The sequence below is a fragment of the Drosophila ficusphila genome, unplaced genomic scaffold, assembly GCF_018152265.1.
Source record: "Drosophila ficusphila isolate 14025-0441.05 unplaced genomic scaffold, ASM1815226v1 contig_470, whole genome shotgun sequence".
Classification (NCBI taxonomy): domain Eukaryota; kingdom Metazoa; phylum Arthropoda; class Insecta; order Diptera; family Drosophilidae; genus Drosophila; species Drosophila ficusphila.
In genome coordinates, this window is record NW_025064389.1 from 4,599,401 (window position 1) to 4,619,894 (window position 20,494).

The 20,494-nt window shown below is 41.1% G+C and overlaps 1 protein-coding gene across 2 annotated transcripts in view; it reads left to right on the forward strand.

Moving 5' to 3' along the window:
• The window catches only part of LOC108093265 (rabankyrin-5), a 70,508-nt gene extending 64,652 nt beyond the window's left edge, over nt 1–5,856 (forward strand). Inside the window, exons 3-7 of one of the 2 annotated variants that reach the window (XM_043208511.1) lie at nt 2,892–3,026; nt 3,075–3,169; nt 3,227–4,086; nt 4,144–5,563; nt 5,625–5,855. In XM_043208511.1, the coding sequence (XP_043064446.1) occupies nt 2,892–3,026; nt 3,075–3,169; nt 3,227–4,086; nt 4,144–5,563; nt 5,625–5,763 (2,649 nt within the window). In that variant the 3' untranslated portion in view covers nt 5,764–5,855. Of the gene's footprint in view, nt 1–2,891; nt 3,027–3,074; nt 3,170–3,226; nt 4,087–4,143; nt 5,564–5,624 lie in introns of both variants that reach the window. The other variant, XM_043208512.1, reaches the window with a different exon arrangement.
• Nucleotides 5,857–20,494: the final 14,638 nt, after the last annotated feature.

Genomic DNA, 20,494 nt, shown 5'->3' on the forward strand with positions numbered 1-20,494 from the left:
TTCTTCATCCATACGCACTACGTGGCCGAGCCAGCGCAGACGTTGTATCGTGATGCGCCGGACCACGTCCATGTCGTCGTACAACTCGTACAGCTCGTGGTTCATCCGAATTCGAAAGTCGTCCCCAATCCGAACGGGACCAAAGATCTTGCGAAGAATTTTTCTCTCGAACACTCCAAGCGCTGCTGCATCCGTCAGTGATATTACCCATGCTTCTGCGCCATATAAAAGCACGGGTAAGATGAGTGTCTTGCAGACTGTCAATTTTGTTCGGCGAGAGAGGTCTCTGTTGCACATTTGCTTAGACCAAAGTAGCACCTATTGGCAAATGTGATTCTTCGCTTAATCTCTAGGTTAATGGCAGTGCCAAAGTACGTGAACTACTTGACCATTTCGAAGGTATAGCTATGCGCTATCCCATGTGAGTCTAGGCGCCGCGCCTCTTTGCTTGTGGACAGCATATACTTCGTCTTGCCCTCGTTTACCGCCAAACCCACTTTTGCCGACTCTTTTTCGATAACGGAAAATGCAGCAGTGACATCACGCTTGCTGCGGCCAATGATTTCGATATCATCGGCGTAAGCAAGGAGCTGGACACTTTTATAAAAAATAGTCCCAGATGGATGTACACTGGTTTTCCGCAGAACCGCTTCCGTCACGAAATTGAAGAGGTCGCACGACACGGGGTCGCCTTGTCTGAAACCTCGAACGGTATTTAAAGGTTCGGAGAGGTTCGTTCCTACCTTAACAGAGCTGATGGTGCTGCTCAATGTCATTCTGCAAAGACGTATTAGCTTTGCGGGAATACCGAACTCAGACATGGTGGCATATAGGCGTTCCTTCGTCAGGTTATCGAATTCAGCATAATCGACAAAGAGATGGTGTGTGTCAATGTTATTCTTGTGGTTTTTTTTTTCCAGGATTTGGCGTAATGTAAAGATCTGGGTATGGTGGACTTACCAGGTCTGAAGCCGCACTGATAAGGTCCGATCAGTGTGCTGGTATACGGCTTCAGTCGTTCACATATTACGCTCGATAGGACCTTGTATGAGATGGTAATGAGGCTGATTCCCCGGTAGTTGGCGCATATCGTCGGGTCACCTTTCTTAACCAGATTTCCATTTTCATCTCGAGAGTTAGATGCTCCGGTCTTGAAACCTTGTGTCAGGCTGTTGACTTGTTGGTAGAATTTTCGAACATCATTCCTGTCCTAGAACACCTCAAGTTCCTCGCACTTTCGCCTTTCTTGCTCCCGTTTTTTCCGTCTGAAAAGTCGCCGCTCTTCCTTCCTTTTCTCCCTGTAACGTTCACACGTAGCTCGCGTTGCGCCAGACTGCAGCGTTTTTCTGTGGGCGGCGTTTTTTGCTGCAGCTGCGACGCGACACTCCTCATCGTACCATTGGTTCCGTGTGGATGGGCGCTTGAACCCTATGGTTGTTCCAGCAGCAGCTCGCATGGAGTGGGATATGTGCGCCCAGAGTGCGCCGGCGTCAACAGGGAGAGGGATAGGTTGGTGGAGCAATTCCGAGAGGTGAGTGGAGTAGGCCATGGCTGTCCGTTGTGATCGCAGTCTAGTGACGTCAAGCTTTCGTTGCGTGGTAGGGCGTATGTTTTTCGCTCGGCATAGCCGCATGCGTATCTTGGCTGCAACAAGATCCGAGTGGTCCGAGTCAATGTTGACTCCACGAAACGTACGCACGTCCATCACGCTTGAGGCATGCCTTCCGTCTATCACAACGTGATCAATCTGGTTGCGCGTCTTTTGATCAGGGGACAGCCATGTGGCCTTGTGGATGTCGAGGTGCCGAAATCTGGTGCTATTCACTACCATGTTTCGCGCCGCGGCGAAGTCAATCAGCCTGAGACCGTTGTTCGAGGTGGTCTCATGGAGGCTAAAACGACCGACGGTGGGGTCAAAGATGCATTCGCGCGCAACCTTTGCGTTGAAGTCCCTGAGGATCTTCACGTCGTGGTCTGGGCAGCGGTCGTATTTGTACTCGAGTCTCGCGTAGATTGGATCCTTAACAGCATCGTCCTTCTCCTCCATCGGGGCGTGCGCGCAAATTATGCTTAGATTGAAAAACCTAGCTTTGACGCGGATTGTAGCCAGCCGTTCACTCACTGGGATGAAATTGGAGACGTGGTAACGAAGTCTCCGGCTTACTACATATCCGCATCCCAATTCGCGCCTCTCCGCATGGCAGCTGTATTAGATATCGCAGTTTGCTCTCTTGGAGCAACCTTGTCCTGTCCATCTCATTTCCTGGATGGCGGTAATGTCACCCTTTAATTTTTCGAGGGCATCCGCCAGTTGGTTAGAGGCATCTTCCCAATTAAGGGTTCGGACATTTCAGGTGCATATCCTCAAATCGTAGTCCTTTTTCATTTTGCGGTGGTCGTCAACATAGGGGGGTCTTATCCGAGGCTTTCGCTTTGGTCTTCACTGGGCTTCTTTTTTACGAGGCGGGTTCCAAACCCTGCGCTCAACCGTTTAACGTCCGGGTGACGTTGCACACATTAGCTCACTATCTAGCGGATGCTAAAATAGCTACCCAGGAGGCGCCACGAGGAGGCTGTGTGTCAACTTGCAATCATTCGAAGACAGAGATCGCTTTGGCGGCCACCAAGTTGACCGCGATCAGAAAACTTTACTTTGTACGAATGAAAGCCATCCCATCCCTATCACCATCAGATGGTGATGCTGATTGAAAATATATATTTTATGGGGACTGAAATGACTCCTTCACTGCGTTGCAAACTTCTGACTAAAATTAGAATACCCTTTTGCTCTGCAAGGGTGTAATGAAAGAACATAGTTAAAAGTATTTTTGGTTATGCTTTTAATAAAGTAATAAAATTAATTATCAGCTATATTTTTATATTATTTCCAGCTTCCAAAACTAGTTAATAGTTTTTCTGAAGACGGACTTTTACCTCTTCAGATCGCTTTATCCGCGAAAAACGTCAAAATTGCTAACACTCTCGTGAAAACTGGAATGGCTGACGTAAATGCTGTTGATATAGAGGTATGGATAAATACTGGATTGAAGTAAGCTAAATGTTATTTTTAACAGGGATCTACGCTGCTAATATCTGCTATAAGAAATGGTGACACGTTTTCTGCACACTTTCTCTTGGAACAAAACTGTCTTTTAGACCTTATATCTCAGTAATTACGTGAATTTAATTAAAATTTATAAAATAAACTATTTTTAATTTTTTTCAGACCATTTAAAGATACCGTTTTACATATTATATGTAATTATGTTCACAACAACCCTGAAATTATTTCCGAAATATTAGATGTAGGAAAAACAATTTTAAAAAAAAATCCAAACGTTAATATCCAAAACATGAAAGGAGAAACGCCTTTGCATATAGCCATCGCAAGTCAAAATTGTGAAATGGTAAAGTGTTTGCTAGAAGTGCCAGATATTGATATAAACTTGCGTACTTTCGACGAAAAGTGTGCATTGGAACTTAGTTTGTTACTGGAAGTTCCAAACTTCACAATAGCTTCAATGCTGTTAAATAAAGGTGCACTGCCAAATTCTGTAAAGTCTAAAACAGGAGATAGTCTACTACAGGTGCTTGCAATGAAGGGTGATCGAGGGGAGGACGCAGCAATGTTTTTGTCAGATTTTGCCTTGCTTGATCACATAAATTTGAAAGGGCTAACAGCATTGCATATAGCGGCATATAAAAATTTACCAAACTTAGTAAAAAAGTTAATTTTTAAGGGGGCTTCATGCAATTTACAACCCGTTCAAAACGGTTTAAAGTCAGCAATACATATGGCAGTTGAAGCCAATGCTGTTGATGCTTTGGAAGCTTTTGTTGATATAAAAAAAGAAGTCCTCGATGTTCTTGATTTCAACTGCAAAGATATTGATGGGGAATCCCCGCTAAGCCTATGTTTAGCTCTTGATAGAACACAACTGGTACAAACTCTTATTCGGGGCGGCTCTGATGTAAATGCAAAGAATAAGAACAATCTGACTCTATTGCATCAATCAATTAAAAATAAAGACAGTGACACCGCTTTATTTTTAATACAGCAAGGTGCTAATTTCACAGCTCTCACAGGTAAATTGTTTCAGAATTAATTTAAACTTATTCTAACTGTTTTTTTTCTGTAAATAGATAATCAGGATTCTGCATTAGATTTATCTATTAAAAACAATCTTCCTAGAGTTGTGGATGCCCTTTGTACAAGAGGAGTCGACTTAAGTTCAGAAAAAAATGCAGGGTCACCACTATGGACAGCTTTGGAGCTTGGACATGAAGAAGTGGCTCGGTTACTTGTGCGGCACGGTGTTGACACTGATTGTTGGGATACTGGACCCGAGGGATTCCAACAAACCCTTTTACACCGTGCAATTGATGAAAACAAGGAATCAATTGCTATTTTTCTTGTTCAAAGTCAGTGCGACTTAGACTCTGCCCGTCAGCCTGGCCCGAATGGGGAAGGTGTAGATGTTGCTCTGGGAAAAGCCTCCCCGTTGCACTTATGTTGTCAGTGGGGCTTGAACAAAGTGCTTCAAACTTTAATTGATCATGGTGCTAATGTTAACGTATTAGACGCTGAAAACAAATCCCCGCTTCATATAGCTATTGAAAACCAACATGAGGAGATAATAGCAATCCTTCTGTGTCATCCTCTTATAGAGCTAAAGCTACGTGATAAAGCTGGAAATACTCCTTTTGCAGCCGCCTTGGGTATCCGAAATCACAAAACCGCCCAACACATTTTAGATCGGTTTCCTACAGCAGCTGAGCAAATGGACCAACGCGGACGAAACTTTTTGCATATAGCAATTATGCAAGATGACTTAGAAAGTGTCTTATTTTTGTTATCTATTCAGGTAGATGTGAATTCTCGGGTACATGATGTGAATCAGTCTACACCCCTACACCTGGCGGCTGCATCACATAACGAAATGATTACCAGAAATCTAATTTTGGCTGGTGCGCGTATGAATGAACGGGATGCTGTCCAAAAATTACCTCTGCATATTGCCATAGAACGCGGAAACCTTTCTGCTGTCTCTGCGTTAATTCAAAACGGTGCTGACTACGATGCAAAGGATGCTGAGGGAAACAATGCTTTACATATCGCGGTACGGTGCGGTCAGTTTTTTATTGTACGCGAACTTTTAACGGAATCAAGAGTAAACGCAGAAGCAACCAATTTGAAGGGTCGAAATCCTTTGCACGAATTGTGCCGCGTCGTGGAGGATAATACAGCAGCACTTATTTGCGATTTGTTTCTCGAGTGCATGCCAAAGTATCCTATTAACCTTCCTGACATGGATGGAAATACACCGCTATTGCTTTCCTTTATGAGAGGCCAATCACCACTTTGTAAAATACTTGTAAAAGCAGGGGCGTGCCTTGGGGCTGAAAACAATGATGGAGTAAATATTTTTAATTTTAAGCTTGCTACAGATCAATTACTTTATAAGTTGTTGGACCTATTGCCACAAGAATCGCCTTGGTCCGAGTGCGACTTATGCCAGGAGTGTAGTACAAGGTTTACAATTACTATGCGAAAGCACCATTGGTAGGTATTGCAACACCGAAAACTATAAATGTTATTGATTTATTCTGTTCTGTTTTTCAAGCCGGCATTGTGGACGTGTTCTATGCTCCAAGTGTTCCAGTAACGACATACCAATTTTGAAATTCGGCATTAACAAACCTGTCAGAGTTTGCTACGTTTGCTTTAACGTGCTCCAATGTGGAAATGCATCATTTTCATAGTTTAAACTTTAGCAAAACGTAAGATAATTGTTTCTTTTTTTACAATGATGCCTATTAATATATTATTAAAAAATCTTTAAAAAATCTTCGCCTTGTCATTATAATATTCGACAAAACAAAAATAAGGTTATAAGCAATTATGCTTAAATCCAGTGTCCCGGCGGAGTGCCCCTAAATTTACAAAATTTAGGTATCCTATTATCTGGTACCCTATCTGGCATCTTACCCTTCCACAGGGGTCGGGCTTGTATGGAACCGCGACCATAAATACTTCTAGATGTGCTATCGCTATAAAACTTTCACCACAAATCTAGAAAAATATTATAAATATATAATAAAATTAAAAAAAGGTAAAAAAAATTTTTAAGTTAAACCGTTTTATGTAAAACATGTACTAAATGTACTAAAAGCCTAAAAATAATATAAAATAGATACAGACGTGGGAAATTTAAACATATGCTTAGACTAGACTAAAATAAAACCGTGGGGAAAACAAACATTTTAATCAACGATTGTACACAATTGACTTGCCCCACGGTTTTATTTTAGTCTAGTCTAAGCATATGTTTAAATTTCCCACGTCTGTATCTATTTTATATTATTTTTAGGCTTTTAGTACATTTAGTACATGTTTTACATAAAACGGTTTAACTTAAAAAATTTTTTTACCTTTTTTTTATTTTCTAGTTTTTAGTTTTTATTTCGCATTTTTATTTATATTTTTTTTACCATTTTGTTCCCACGAGTAATAGTCATTTAAACGGTCGACGCCCCCAGAGGTCCAATAATTAGTACATTTATCTTAAACATTGCAATGTATGTTTAACATAAAACCTTTTAAATTAAAAAGTTTTTTTTTAACAAATTTGATTAAGTTTTTATTAGTTTTTAATTCGCATTCTGATTAATTCATTTAGTGCTTCATTATTGCATGGTTTCTTGCCCGTTAGTTTGTTGCAGTCCAACTTCTCTATACGTAGTCCCTGCAAAGATCTTACTCTACTAAGAGCCACGTAAGCTTGACCTTCTTCAAACAGTTTCGCACCTAAGTATACGACTGCGTGATCCACAGTGCTGCCCTGCATTTTATGTATTGTAGAAGCCCATGATAGTATTAAAGGCAACATTCTTCTCTCAGTCGTCCCGTAATTGTACTTAGCTGGAAAATGTATGGCTTTCGCGTGTATAAGATGTACTCCGTCTTTTTCGAAATCAGTTCGGACGGAAGGTACATCTGTTGCATACATCTGAGTTCGACAAAATTGAGGCCAAACGATTTTGTTGATGTAGCCTATAGCGCCATTTACTAATCCCTTCGAAACGTCAAAATTGGACCGTAGCATGACTTTTGCCCCCACAAATATTTCCAGTTCTGCTGGTAAACCTCCAGTTTTGTTTCTATCAACTTCACTTTCTTTAGCTCGTTTTGCTTTATAAAACAAAAAATATTATTTTAACATATTGTGAATCTAAACCATCCTCAAACCCCCTGGAATATACACAAAAAATTTCATCAAAATCGGTCCAGGCGCTGTTGAGTTATGCGCTTACCAACACATTCTCCGATTCATTTTTATATATATAAGATATAGCTTACCCCGTTTGTTGTCAGACTGATCTGAATTAATCTGATGTGTTTGACAGTGACAATGATACCCATGTTGATGGGATTGACAAAACCTAAGTTATCCGCCATTTTACAGAGGCCGCCATCTTGAATTTTAATTTTATATAGTACATTGTATTCTACTTGTTGAGACCTTTCATTTGATACCCATATTGATGGGATTGATAGAACCTACGTTATCCGCCACTTTGCGGCCGCCATCTTGGATTTACAATGTTATTGACATTACTATATTGTATTGTCATCGGAACTGAAGATTTGTACCAAATTTCAGATCAATCTGACAACAGGAAGGTACTTAAATTACAATTTCTAATTTTGACCCTAGTGTGACCTAAATAAAACAGTTTAATAAAACAGTTTAAAAATATACCGGATCGTGCAACTATATCCTATAGCTTCCATAGGAAAGATTGCATCAGTGGTGGCGCTTTTATGAGAGAGCAGTCATAAAATCACTTCTAATGGTCAGATCAGGCTAATATTTCTACTGTAAGTAAATTTACAAGCATAGAACTATAATACAAAAATATTGTGATTAGTTAAGCAACTCCTCAAAATAGTTATGATAACAAAAAAATAGTTTAATATATTTAAGTAGAAAACGAACAATATTACAAAATCATATACATAATCGTTAAATTGTTTATTTAGTAACTAAATGGTTGTTTCTAGTAGCGGTAATTTTTGGATAAAAGTAATTTCTCTTTGCTCACTAATAAATGGGTTAGCGCTTAAAAGCAATCTGTTAAATAAATCTGTATTTAAGGCGACTCATGAAATTTTGCGCGTATGGTGCAATCGAAATTAATATATTAGGTTGTTTGGTAATGACATACCGGTTTCTACATTCAAATTTCGCGCTTCGCTTTTGAAGTCAAATATTAGGTTGTTTGGTAATGACATATCGGTTTTTACATTCAAATTTCGCGCTTTGCTTGTGAAGTCAAATATAATCGTATCTGGCAATGCTGTATATCGTTTGAAAGGTATTGGTATTGAAATATAGTTGGTTTACATGAGCTTCCATGTTAAAAAATTACAATCGATTAATATGGAGTTCACAAGCGCAGAAATTCGGGCAATTTTAAAATTTTATTTCGCACAGGGATTGCACTTGAACAGAAGCGGCCAGCCATGGTGAATCGTAAGGGTGTTGTGTTCCATCATGACAACGCCAGGCCCAAAACATCTTTGGTGACGCGTTACAAGCTAGGGGAGCTTGGTTGGGAAGTGTTAATGCATCCACCGACATTGCCCCATGCGATTACCATCTGTTTTTGGCCATGCAAATTTTTTTCGATGGACAAAAATTGAGTTCAAGGGAGGATTGTGAAAATCGAATCGCCGAGTTTTTTGCCAGTAGGGACAAGGACAACGGTACATATAGCACTTAACTCGGACAATGCTAACTATGTATGTTAAAATTGTCGTCAAAAATCAATAAAGAAACCGGTATGTCATTACCAAGCAACATAATATTTATTTTTCGTCTCAGCGGCTTCTGCAGAAAGCTCTCCAATTGATAAAAAAGAATGTTTTATAATATCAGGAGATTCAAGTTAAGCTTTATCAACCGATGGGGGAGGTAAAACTAGGGATCAATCAGCTGCTTTGCGGTTTCTAGAGCATAGTTGCCAAATTTTGCTGAATTTATTTTGTAGCCCGAAGATAGCGCTTAAAACAAAGCTGCGACTCTAATTATTAAATTCTTATCAATTCCCGTTATGTCCGCAGATCTTTCAGGATTACTCATCTTGAATAAATTTTTTTCTCGATGAAATTTTATCTTTAGCCTCTTGGCATCGAATTTGCCACACGTTTTCGTCCAATCTGTACGATAGGTGAGGCAAATATTCAAAAAATCGAATACACGCATGAGGCGGTGGCAGTCCAAACTCAAATTGCTCCTCATGAGCTTCTTTTTTAAACAAACTTCTAGGTTGTTCATTTCTGTTGTACATATGTAGCATTTTGTGGATGTTGTTTCACTTAATTCATTACAAACTTTACCATTAACCATGGCAAGTTGCATAGTATTTTGTATTTCAACTTTGCTAGTTTTATGGTTATCAATATTGTATTCGAAATACGCTTTTTCATCTAGGCAGAGCTGAGTCGTCCCCTTTTTAAATTGGTACCGGATTGGTCTGCAATATCGAGTCGATGATGGCCTTGCATTCTTCCACAAACATAGTTTATTTGTTTTTGCAAATCTTCCAAATCCGGCTCATATCCCTTATTTTGTATGTCCTTAATTAAGGCATCCAACACATCTCTAGTTCTTTGGGCAAGAGTACCGCATTCTTTAAGCCAAATTTTAAAAATATGCTTTCGAGAATACTCGCATTGACTATGAGTACCTTGCAAAAGAATTAACTAATTAAACGAAAAAATAATCTTAAAACATAAGACACAAAGCGAAAAACGAAAGTACAAGAAATTAAAATGGCAACAACAACATAACAGACACAGAAGAAAAACGTGCTTCCCTCCTAGATAGAGCTACTGGAAGATAAGGTTAGGGTGCATTTTGTAATGGCAAATGTGCATCTGCAGGCTTCCGCAGCTGAAGTAAACATTTTGACAATCTTTAAATATTAGTAAATAACGGCACATACATTTCATTTGGGGGCAACCGGGGGAAATACTTAAAACTTTACATAAACATTGTAACGCACAACATATACGAACTAAAAATACGCACTTTTTTAACAAAGATTTACACGAAACACAGCACAAGTTATTTATATATTTATCTCTACAAAAAAAGTATATACCATTATATACAATATCCATTCCAATAGTTTTTGGTTTAACAGCGTTTTATAATAAATTTAAGATTTTTTAATTTTGTGTGTGCACTCCACTGCGGAAAAATTGAAATTGCATCAAAATAAATAAAATTCGTTTTTGTCATTCTATTTTTAGAAAGTCCTGTTATTTTGGTCAATTAGCTGATCAAAATCAATTTTTGTGCCTTCATTGAAAAGTTGGCGGCATAAATGATTGATTTTTATGCAGGATTCTGCAGTGGTTTTTGTAGTTTAAAAGCAAGAGTTGTGGATGCCCTTTGAATAAAAGAAATCGAGTTATGATAATAAGTTTAGAAAAAATTATGAATTATGTACATATTTCACTAGCAAGGGCCCCCGCAGCTTTGCATACGGGGAAGCTTTGAAAAATTTTGCCAATATTACATAGCTTGCGCTTGCCTTTTCTGTTTGGTACAAATTAAAACTTCCCCAAATGAGCCTATTCTTCTGGGCAGACTCAATCAAACTCAATTTATTAATAGTTGGTTCACCAATCTTAGGTGAAAGGATGACCAAGGAAATACCTGGTGGACGTCATCGTCAACTTCACTCATAGTCGTGCAGGTCCAAATGTAGGTACCAATGAACCTTGAGCATAAGATTGACCAAGTTTACGTTTTTAGTCCACGCAAAAAGTTGTATCAAGAACCATAAAGGATGGATGTCAAGGTAATACGACATAGTAATTTCCCGTACGCATTCATCGTGGTTTTAGTAAAAAAAAATTCGTGAAACTTTTTCATTGCCTTTTACTAAGAATTGCCTGTAATACATAGGGGAATCGTCAGTTTTTTTTTACAATAGACTTAAAGAGTGGAGTAGATGAAGAATCTGTGAAATACAGCATTTGTAACTAAAACTAATGACGGTTATTTTCAACACCTGAAAGGGCACAAAAAGGCCCTTTAGCTCGAAAAAGGATCCGGCTGTCTTAAAAGTTTATAGGGTTATTTCAGATGTTCTGCAATATATGATTAGAAATCGTCAAGTCATTTTATATGGACGATTTAATTTTAGCCATACGTTCCATTGATGAACATGATCACATCCTTGCGAAGTTATTAGATCGCCTTGTCGAATAAAATCTCTAGATTATTTTTAAGAAAAGTGCCTTTCTTCAGAAACGTATTGACTAGTTTGCCAAATAATGAATATATACTTGTTATATTGGCGGGTCGGTGGACCAGCAGGAAGAGCCCTGGTCTCCGGTCCGGAAGGCCCGGGTTCGAATCCCAGGCTCCCCGAGAAAAAAGAAATGGTCTCTTTTTCCAAATCTCCCCCACTTCTATGCTCTATCGCTCACTTAACAATAGTAACAAATTTAGGCTACCCGGATCCGCACACCCCCCTCCGTCCACGTTACTATGGACACAATATTAGAACTTTCGACACTCCTAGATGGCGCCCGGTGGCAACCCCACCGCTAGGATAAGTCGCAACTGGCTTATCACCAGTTTGATCGAAAATCAAAGATTATTGAACCCTCTACAAAAATTGTAGAGACTCTATGCTCCCGGGTGGAGTGAAAGAATTTAATTTTTTTTGATGAGTACCCAAAGCCTTACATATTAAAACTTATTCTTATTTTTTTATTTCAGAATGTTTTTTTTAAACATCTCACTTATTGTAAAGCCGTTGACAGAATTGCTAAAGAAGGAAATTCGTTTCCAATGTCGCGCACAGAAAAGCAAGCGTTTAGTGTCCCATATGATGTTGTATTGGGACAACTCTTGAATGACGGTTGCTTTGGGTCTGCCTACTCGTCTGCTTCCCCGTGGGTTCCATTCTAGCGCCATTCTCACTATGCTATCCTTTCGCAGGGCGTGGACTATCCAACTCCATTTTTTCTTCCTGATTTGGAGTCTTATTGCTGTTTCACCCGTCATATTCCAAAGGTCTATGATGGAGATTCTGTTTGGCTCACTTCACTTGTTGGTGAAAGCCTTCAATTGCTGGATTATTGTGAGCCACGTTTCGCTTCCGTATAGTAGGACGGATTTTACGGATGAGTTAATGATCTTTATCTTTGTTTTTCTACTTATTTGTCGGCTTCTGCATATGCGGTAGAGTCTCCCGAAGGCAGACCTGGCTTTGGCTAGCCTACTAGTTACATCTTCTGTCACGCCACCGTTGTTGGAGATTAACTTAAAATTTAGAAAAACGAATTTATCAAATATTGTTATTTTATGGAAAATGATTTATTGAATTGTTAAATGACGAGTGGCAACTTGAAACGCAACATGTTATTTTTAAATATTAAAACTACCTAACCTTCAAACCAATTAGCCTAAAACTTGTAAATAAACAAAAAGATAACAGATATAGTGTTATATGTGTTGAGTTAGCGAGCTTTTTCACTAACTATGGCAAGATAACACAAAGATTTAATTTAGGTTTATAAAGGTTATTTAATTAGCTCCAACGGAAATTATAACAAGTTTATTTCAAATTCACCTAAGTATGCTTATTGAGTACAATAGTTTATTTAGCGGCACAAGGGCGGCGACAAAATAATACGAAGAATGCGCAGACAAACCCGAATTGGTTTGAGCGTTAAATGCAACGATCTAGCAATGACTTGATAGCGACGACAACTAGCAACGACTGTTAATTATTTTCGGCAATGCAGCTGCATGAGCTTGACGAAAAAGTAAGAAGTGATAAATGATAAGCGAAGAACAAAGCGATGATTAAGAGAATTGCCTCGCTGGGCAAGAGAATTTAAGAGAGTTGCCTCGCAGGGCAGTTTACAATGGTTTTAGTTATATGTTAAGAAAACAAAAGGAATGTTATTTCAGTTGTTTGGGCTGGACCAAACATTCTCCCCCCGTTGGAAGGCTGCGGCTTTCAGCATCATCCTTCGTAGGCAAAAGGCACAATTTGGCAACAGCTCTCTTGGTTATTCCTGTTGCAGTCTTCAGGACAGCGACTATTCTTCTCACTCCGATGGGCCAATAGTGGAGTCTGATTCTGGCCAGCAACGTCCGAGGTCCTGCGTGAAGGCTTTCTTCGTGGAAGTGCTTGATGATAGCCGACGTAATTGCGTGCTTCCTGGGCAGGATCATTGGATGTCGAGAGCCAAAGGGTAGACTGGAGTTCGATAGTCTACCTCCGACTCGTAGAAGACCAAAATCGTCAACAAATGGAGACAGCGATGACAGGCAATTTGATGTCTTCAGGACGTGGTTGGCCTGAATTGTTTTTAAATCAGCCCACATGGTAGCTCGCTGCACAGCTCGAACTAGGAGGCGTGTACCATTCTGTAAATCTGAAACAGTCAGAGTGGGTGATCTAAGTCGAAACAAGAATTTGTATATGTATGCGAAAATTCGCTGCATAGCAGGAAATGAATTTTCAAACTTGCACGTAGATGTCAGATCAATCGGTGACGTCAAAACCAAGCACGTTGCCTTACGCAGCTCCAGTAAGCACTGCTCTTGGGCAGGGGATGGCGGCCAGCGGTAGCAGCAAGAACGAAGGTCCATGAAACCAGAGATCGGACGCGTTCAATTCCATGGGCAAGGCTCCTCTGGATAGGATATCAGCAGGATTTAGTGTAGTAGGTATGTGAAGCCATTCCATTCCGGCAGACAGTCTTTGAATGGATGCTACTCTGTTAGCAACGAAAGTTGTGAATCGGGATGACTCACTATTCAGCCAAGCTAAGACTACGGTTGAATCGCACCAGCAGAAGTATGGACCTGAAAATATATCCATTTTTTGAAGCTAGCTTAGAAGATTGGCCAACAGAAGCGCTCCGCACAGTTCAAGCTTCGGAATCGACAGAGTTTTTAAGGGCGCTACTCGAGACTTGGCGCACAATAGTTGGGCATTGGATTTATCAGCAGATCTGGATACAATATATACGCATGCTCCATAGGCAGACATGCTGGCATCGCAAAACCCATGAATCTCGATTGATCCCTTTGGTAGTAGTGCAAATCTGGGAAATGTCGTCCTTTCTACGCTGCGAAACTGAAGGCATATACTGTACCAGGTTGAGCTTAAAGATTTAGGCAAGCTTTCATCCCAGTGTAGCTTCTCCTTCCAGAGCTCCTGTAAGAAGATTTTGGCCTGGGTTATAACCGGGCTTATGAGCCCAAGCGGGTCATAAAATCGGGATATTGCCGAAAGCACCGAACGTTTGTTTGGCTTGGTTGTGGACTGCGTAGGCAAGTAAGAGAAAAGAAGGACATCTGATGCAGGATCCCAAGCCAATCCGAGAGTTTTGGTTATGTCGCTTCCATCGTGAAACTTCAGGAATGATTCTTTCTCCTCTTCTGGGGTATTGGAGCACTTTGTTTGTTTGGTGAAGAATCTCCTCGACTTCTTCAATGGAACTGCCACCTGTGTTCAAGTCATCAACATAAAAATCCCGTCTGACGATTTGAGATCCTACAGGGTATTTCAACTGCTCATCCATGGCCAACTGATGCATATCTCGAACTGATAGAAAGGCGGCGGGTTTGGTACCGTATGTTACGGTATCCAACTTGTAGATGCTGATGTCATCCTGATCAGAATCGCGCCAAAGAATGCATTGCAAATAGCTGTCTGACTTGGCTATTCGAACACAGCGATACATCTTCCCAATATCTCCAGTGAGAGCAACTGCAAAGGTACGAAAACGGATTAAAATATTGAAGAGCTTAGCCTGTATGGTAGGTCCTGGCATCAACGTGTCATTCAACGAAATTCCAGATGATGAAGCTGCTGATCCATCAAATACGACACGTAGTTTGGTGGTCGTGCTATCTTCCTTAAAGACGCAATGATGCGGGAGGAAAAATCTGCAGTGCATTCTATCCTCTGGAGGCAAAAGCGACATATGACCGAGTTCCAGATACTCCTTTATGAAGTTAGAGTATTGTTCCTTGACATCAGGACGGCGTTCCAATTTTCGCTCCAAGTTGAGAAAACGGCGAAATGCTTGTTGGTATGACTCTCCAAGTCCATCGATTTTTTCAGTTTTCGGCAGCTGAACCTCATATTCACCAGTGGGTAGCCGAGAGAAGGTGTTTTGGAAATGCTCCTCGCATTCCGTTTCTTCTTTGGTGTATTTGGAGCTTTCCAAAGGACAGGATTCTAATTCCCAAAATCGCTGCAGAAGATCATCAATTCGATCTTCAGGCTCTGGTATTTTATCTGAAATAGATTGAGAGGCAATGAGAGTGTGGCAAGTTTGAGTCGTGCCACCAGAGACAACCCATCCATGTCGAGTTTTTTGAAGCGTAGGAAGATGGGGGCCAAGCTTGATTTGTCCAATACATAACAAATCGTAGAACAAACTTGCTCCTATCAGAAGGTCAACCCTTTTCGATTTGTTGAATTCTGGGTCAGCCAATGGTAGATTTGACGGGATATTCCATGGCGATGAGTCGAAATTGAAATCAGGTTGATCGTTGACAATGGAGGATGCAACCACGGCTTCAATACTTGCAGAGTAATTGGTAGATTTGTATGATATACTCAGCTGGACAGCAAAGCCTGTAGTTCTGAAGGTAGAATCTCAGATACAGCAGCAGCAGATTTAATCCTTTGGAGTTGAAGAAGGTGCACGAATCTAGATGTTACAATGTGAACTTTCGAGCCTGAGTCGAGGATGGCACGACAAGGTATTGAACTACTAATAAAAACATTAGCAGTTGCCAAGAGCACAAAGTTGCAAACTTAAGGTCCTTCGAAAGAGGAAGAAGCTGAGTCAGAGGGCAGCGTGCAAGCCAGTGAGTAATGATTTGAAGAACCTTGAGCCATATTGACTGGAGCCAGCGCAGGCTGAGTTGGCGATGGCATTACAGATGACGTTGGTGCGTCTCCCAAATGAAGCAATGAATGATGCTTGGATCCACATTTCCTGCAGCTGCTAGAATTGCACGAGCGCAATTAATGCCCGTCTTTAAGGCAATTTATGCACAGGGACATCTTTTTTACTTCCTTCAGCCTTAGTGCTGGGGAAAGATTACCAAATCTCGTGCACGTATATATGGAGTGGCTGCTATCGCTACAGAATCGGCATCGTGATGGACTGGCAGCTAGTAGGGCCTTGTTAGAACGATTTTGCCTTCCAGATGAGTTGCTGGATGAATGGGTAGCCATGGCAAGCTCCACATTGTCAAGCGTCTGGCAACGTCTTTCCAGGAACTTCGAAAACTCTATCAGAGAGTTCTCTTAACTTGCCAACTGACCCATCTTCGATCGTCTTTAGGCCAAAGATTTGTGCAACATGTGCCTGAAAAACAATGCGTTTATTATTAAATCTATTATTTAATACTTTAAGAGCGATACTGTAGTTGCTGTCAGAGATTTCCAGTGATTTTATGGTGTCAAGGGCCGTATCCTTGAGGCAGGAGCGCAGATGCTGCAGTTTTTCAATGTTCGAGAGGCCAGGATCCTTGTCGATGATCGAAAACATGGCATGGAAATCGGCCAATTGAGTAGCCGCCACTAAATGTTGGGAGTTTAAGATCCGGCAATCGAGATTTTTGAGTTACAAAAATCGAATGAGGCGAAAATGGATCTTCTGTACGAAATGTTGAGGATAAAGGCATAGTCGAATTGCGTTTGCGAATTTCTGCACGGATGCGGACCTTTAGGGTGGCTATAAATTCTTCGAAATTATCGCGTAATGGGCACCGATTTCATAAAAGTCTTCCTTTTCTAAGTTGTCATGAGCCAGGCAAAAACAATCACTGAATTTGTTAACAAGGTCTTCTCGAACACTAAGATCAATGTCACACATGCCTCTAAGCATTTCCACTGTTAATTGCTTATTTATTGTTTCGGCACGTTGCCAAATTGATTCGGCTTTAAGCTTAAAAAAGGTAGCTTGAGTTTGTGGCGAAAGGGGTTTGTCTTCTACCGACATGTTTCACTCAAGGCAAGACACCCCGTATAGAACCAAACGAACGTAGCACAAAAGGGAGAAAAATCACTCGATAATACCGCAAGCTGGAATTGCACAGAGGGCAAAAATGTCACGCGGCCAACGACCTCCGAATTACACCGTTGCAGCTTGTATTAATTTATAATTAATTCACTTTTAATATTTGTGATTATCTCGCCGGGGCCTCCAAAATATTGAGTTACCGAGCTTTTTCACTAACTATGGCAAGATAACACAAAGATTTAATTTAGGTTTATAAAGGTTATTTAATTAGCTCCAACGGAAATTATAACAAGTTTATTTCAAATTCACCTAAGTATGTTTATTGAGTACAATAGTTTATTTAGCGGCACAAGGGCGGCGACAAAATAATACGAAGAATGCGCAGACAAACCCGAATTGGTTTGAGCGTTAAATGCAACGATCTAGCAATGACTTGATAGCGACGACAACTAGCAACGGCTGTTAATTATTTTCGGCAATGCAGCTGCATGAGCTTGACGAAGAAGTAAGAAGTGATAAATGATAAGCGAAGAACAAAGCGATGGTTAAGAGAATTGCCTCGCAGGGCAAGAGAATTTAAGAGAGTTGCCTCGCAGGGCAGTCTACAATAGTTTTAGTTATATGTTAAGAAAACAAAAGGAATATTATTTCAGTTGTTTGGGCTGGACCAAACAATATGAATAAACGAATATTAAAGATATAAGTTAAGTCCTTGCACATCCCGACGCGTGCAGGACTCGTAATATTGCCTAAACATGTCCAGGTTTGAAGGTTTTCTCCTAGAGATTTGTAGTTCTGCTCCGCTTCTCCAAGTTAAGATATTTGGTTCGAATAATCGTTATAAATTGATTGTTTAAGTAACTTATAATAATGCCAATCAACTTTATAGTTCTCCAGTCCAGTTAGCAGTGCCGCTCTGCGCTCGTTCCATTCCTTATCAACCCTCTGCTCGCCGGCAGCGGCGTGGCGCTTAACGGCCGAATTGCAGACATTGCAATTCTTGACCGCTGTGTGTTGTTATATCGCTGGCCCCAAACTTGACGTCGGCAGCGGTGCTGTGCTTAGTGGCCGAATTGCAGGCATTGCAATTCTTGACCGCTGTGTGTTGTTGGGTCGCTGGCCTCAAACTTGCTGATGTTGGGTAACGGGGCAGCGGATATCGGACCGCTGCCTCAGCGGGCTGTTGTTGTGCCGCTGCTCCAGCCAAGTCAACGGCACCCGAGAAACGTCGTTGGCCTCGAACTTGCTCATATTGGGCAACAGGGCAGCGGATACGGGACCGCTGCTTCAGCGGCACCTGAGATCGCTGACTCGGCGCAGGGTGCGTGTGAACGTAGGGCTGTAACCGGATGCGCGTGTGCAGTTTTAGTTCAACGCCGGAGCGACGTGGGTAGGGGAGATAACTGCACTGTTAACTCCTCCCCCGTCGTCTATGCCTCGATGTGACGGAATGCCTTTGGTAGATGTTATCTTCCGCCGCACGACATACAGTAGAGCGACCACAATGAAGATCATCGCTGCTTCTGTTAAAATTAAAAATAAAAAATTATTAGATACAGTCGATAGTCCTTTTAGGTTTTGAAGGCTAAAGTCGTGAACGTATTTCAGGGAAAGCTTGTACCCCGCGGCCGTTAAATTGATTAAAACGGCCGGCATGGCCATCACGGGAGTTGACATATAGCTGCTATACGACATATTTTCGATGCTCACGGTCTCATTATCGTATAGGACTATAAATGAGCCGAGCACTTGACGGTTTCCAGAGTCCGCGATGATTGTACCGTTGAAGTTGGTCAGGAACAGGGTGCCGTCGTCCACTAATTCTACCACCTCCTGGTCGTTTCTTAGGTAGTCACAAAAGGCGTGGCCTCCTTTTAGCAGTCTAGGAATGCAGCTTGTCTCGTCCAATTTCTTTAAGTCTTTCTCTTGAGAAACCGTCGTATTTCCAATGGAGAGGCAATTTCCCATTACAGCATAGGTTTCTAGTGGATCCATTGCTAATTTACTAAATTCCAGTACCACCTGTTTCCCAGTATTGATTGTTGGGTATAGAAGCATCAATCGGTATTTTTATCCACGACATTGGGCATCGACAGAACGTATAATAGAGAGGTTCCATTGGTTAAAATCGATGGCTGTGCGAATTCCACTGCTTCTACTACGTTTTGGTAGGGTCGGCTGCTCGTTTCTGCCAACAAGGTTTCCACTTCTTTTTGGTCCAGCAGGTTGGTTTTTACCACTGATATCTTCGCTAGTTACCAGGCCCTCGTGATTTCGTCGACCAGGTTCGCGAGGATCATGGCCTTTTGCATCAGTACCGTGGCTACATGAACGTCTCCGTCGATGGCGTTCACCCTAGCCATTACGTCGTCTAGTTTCTGCAATGCGTCATGCGATGCGTCGAACAGCCTCGTGTTTATTTTGATTTGTTGGTTGTTGTTTCGGACCACGTTATCCTGTGACTGAAGGATTGTGTTACAGTCCGAGGCATCGGGTGACCCAGCGACCCACTTCCAGGCAGACCCCAGCCACTGAATTGAACGGGGCCTACGGTGTGTGGTGATCATCTTAGCAATGCCATCTGTAGCTTTCTCCAGGTAATGGTTCAACAGCAATCCAATTCTGTTATCGGTGATCAGTAACGCGTCGATGCGGTCCTGTCGATCATCTGCTGTATTTGCTTTAGATCGATTACTTGTGCCAGTTTGAACATTCCATTTACGCGCCATACCACGCCTCGTTGTAGTGGGACGACCGGTGAATCATATTGGAAGATGTGGAGAGTTGTTGCGATGTGAACGATCGCGATTCTTGGAGAAAATTTGTTACTTATTGTTCTAATTTTTTGTGTATTATAAGTTTGTTTGTTTTTTTGTGTTTGTTTTTTTTATGTATTTTTTTTTTTTTTTTTTTTTTTTTTTTTTTTTTTATTTTTGTTCTTATTCTATTTGTGTTAATGGAATTTAAAGGCGTAAAACGTTTTCAGGACATTTGGTATTAGTTTTTGAGGTGGGATTTGTGCAAAAGTTTCCCCGATTTGGTCTTAACGGTTACTCTGCGGTCCTCGTGTACCACTTCGGGTTTGAAGCGGTGCCTGTGTTTACTTTTAATTTGTTTATTGGCGGCATAAACAGTCTCGGCCTGGTTATAAACGATAGGCTTTCTCCCATTTTTGTTAAGCCTATCGGTGTACATTTTCTGCCTATGTTGTAATAATCCCCTTATATCCTCCTGGGTATTCTCTTTAAAATTTGTGAGGCCTTGGTAATTTATTCGGGAGGTTCGGTCGAAAAAAATATCGACTGGTTTACGGTACGTGACCGAATGGACAGAGTGGTTGTATCTGTCTACGGCTATAAAAACCAGTTCAATAACCTTAAGGTCTGGGTTGTTCTTCTTTAG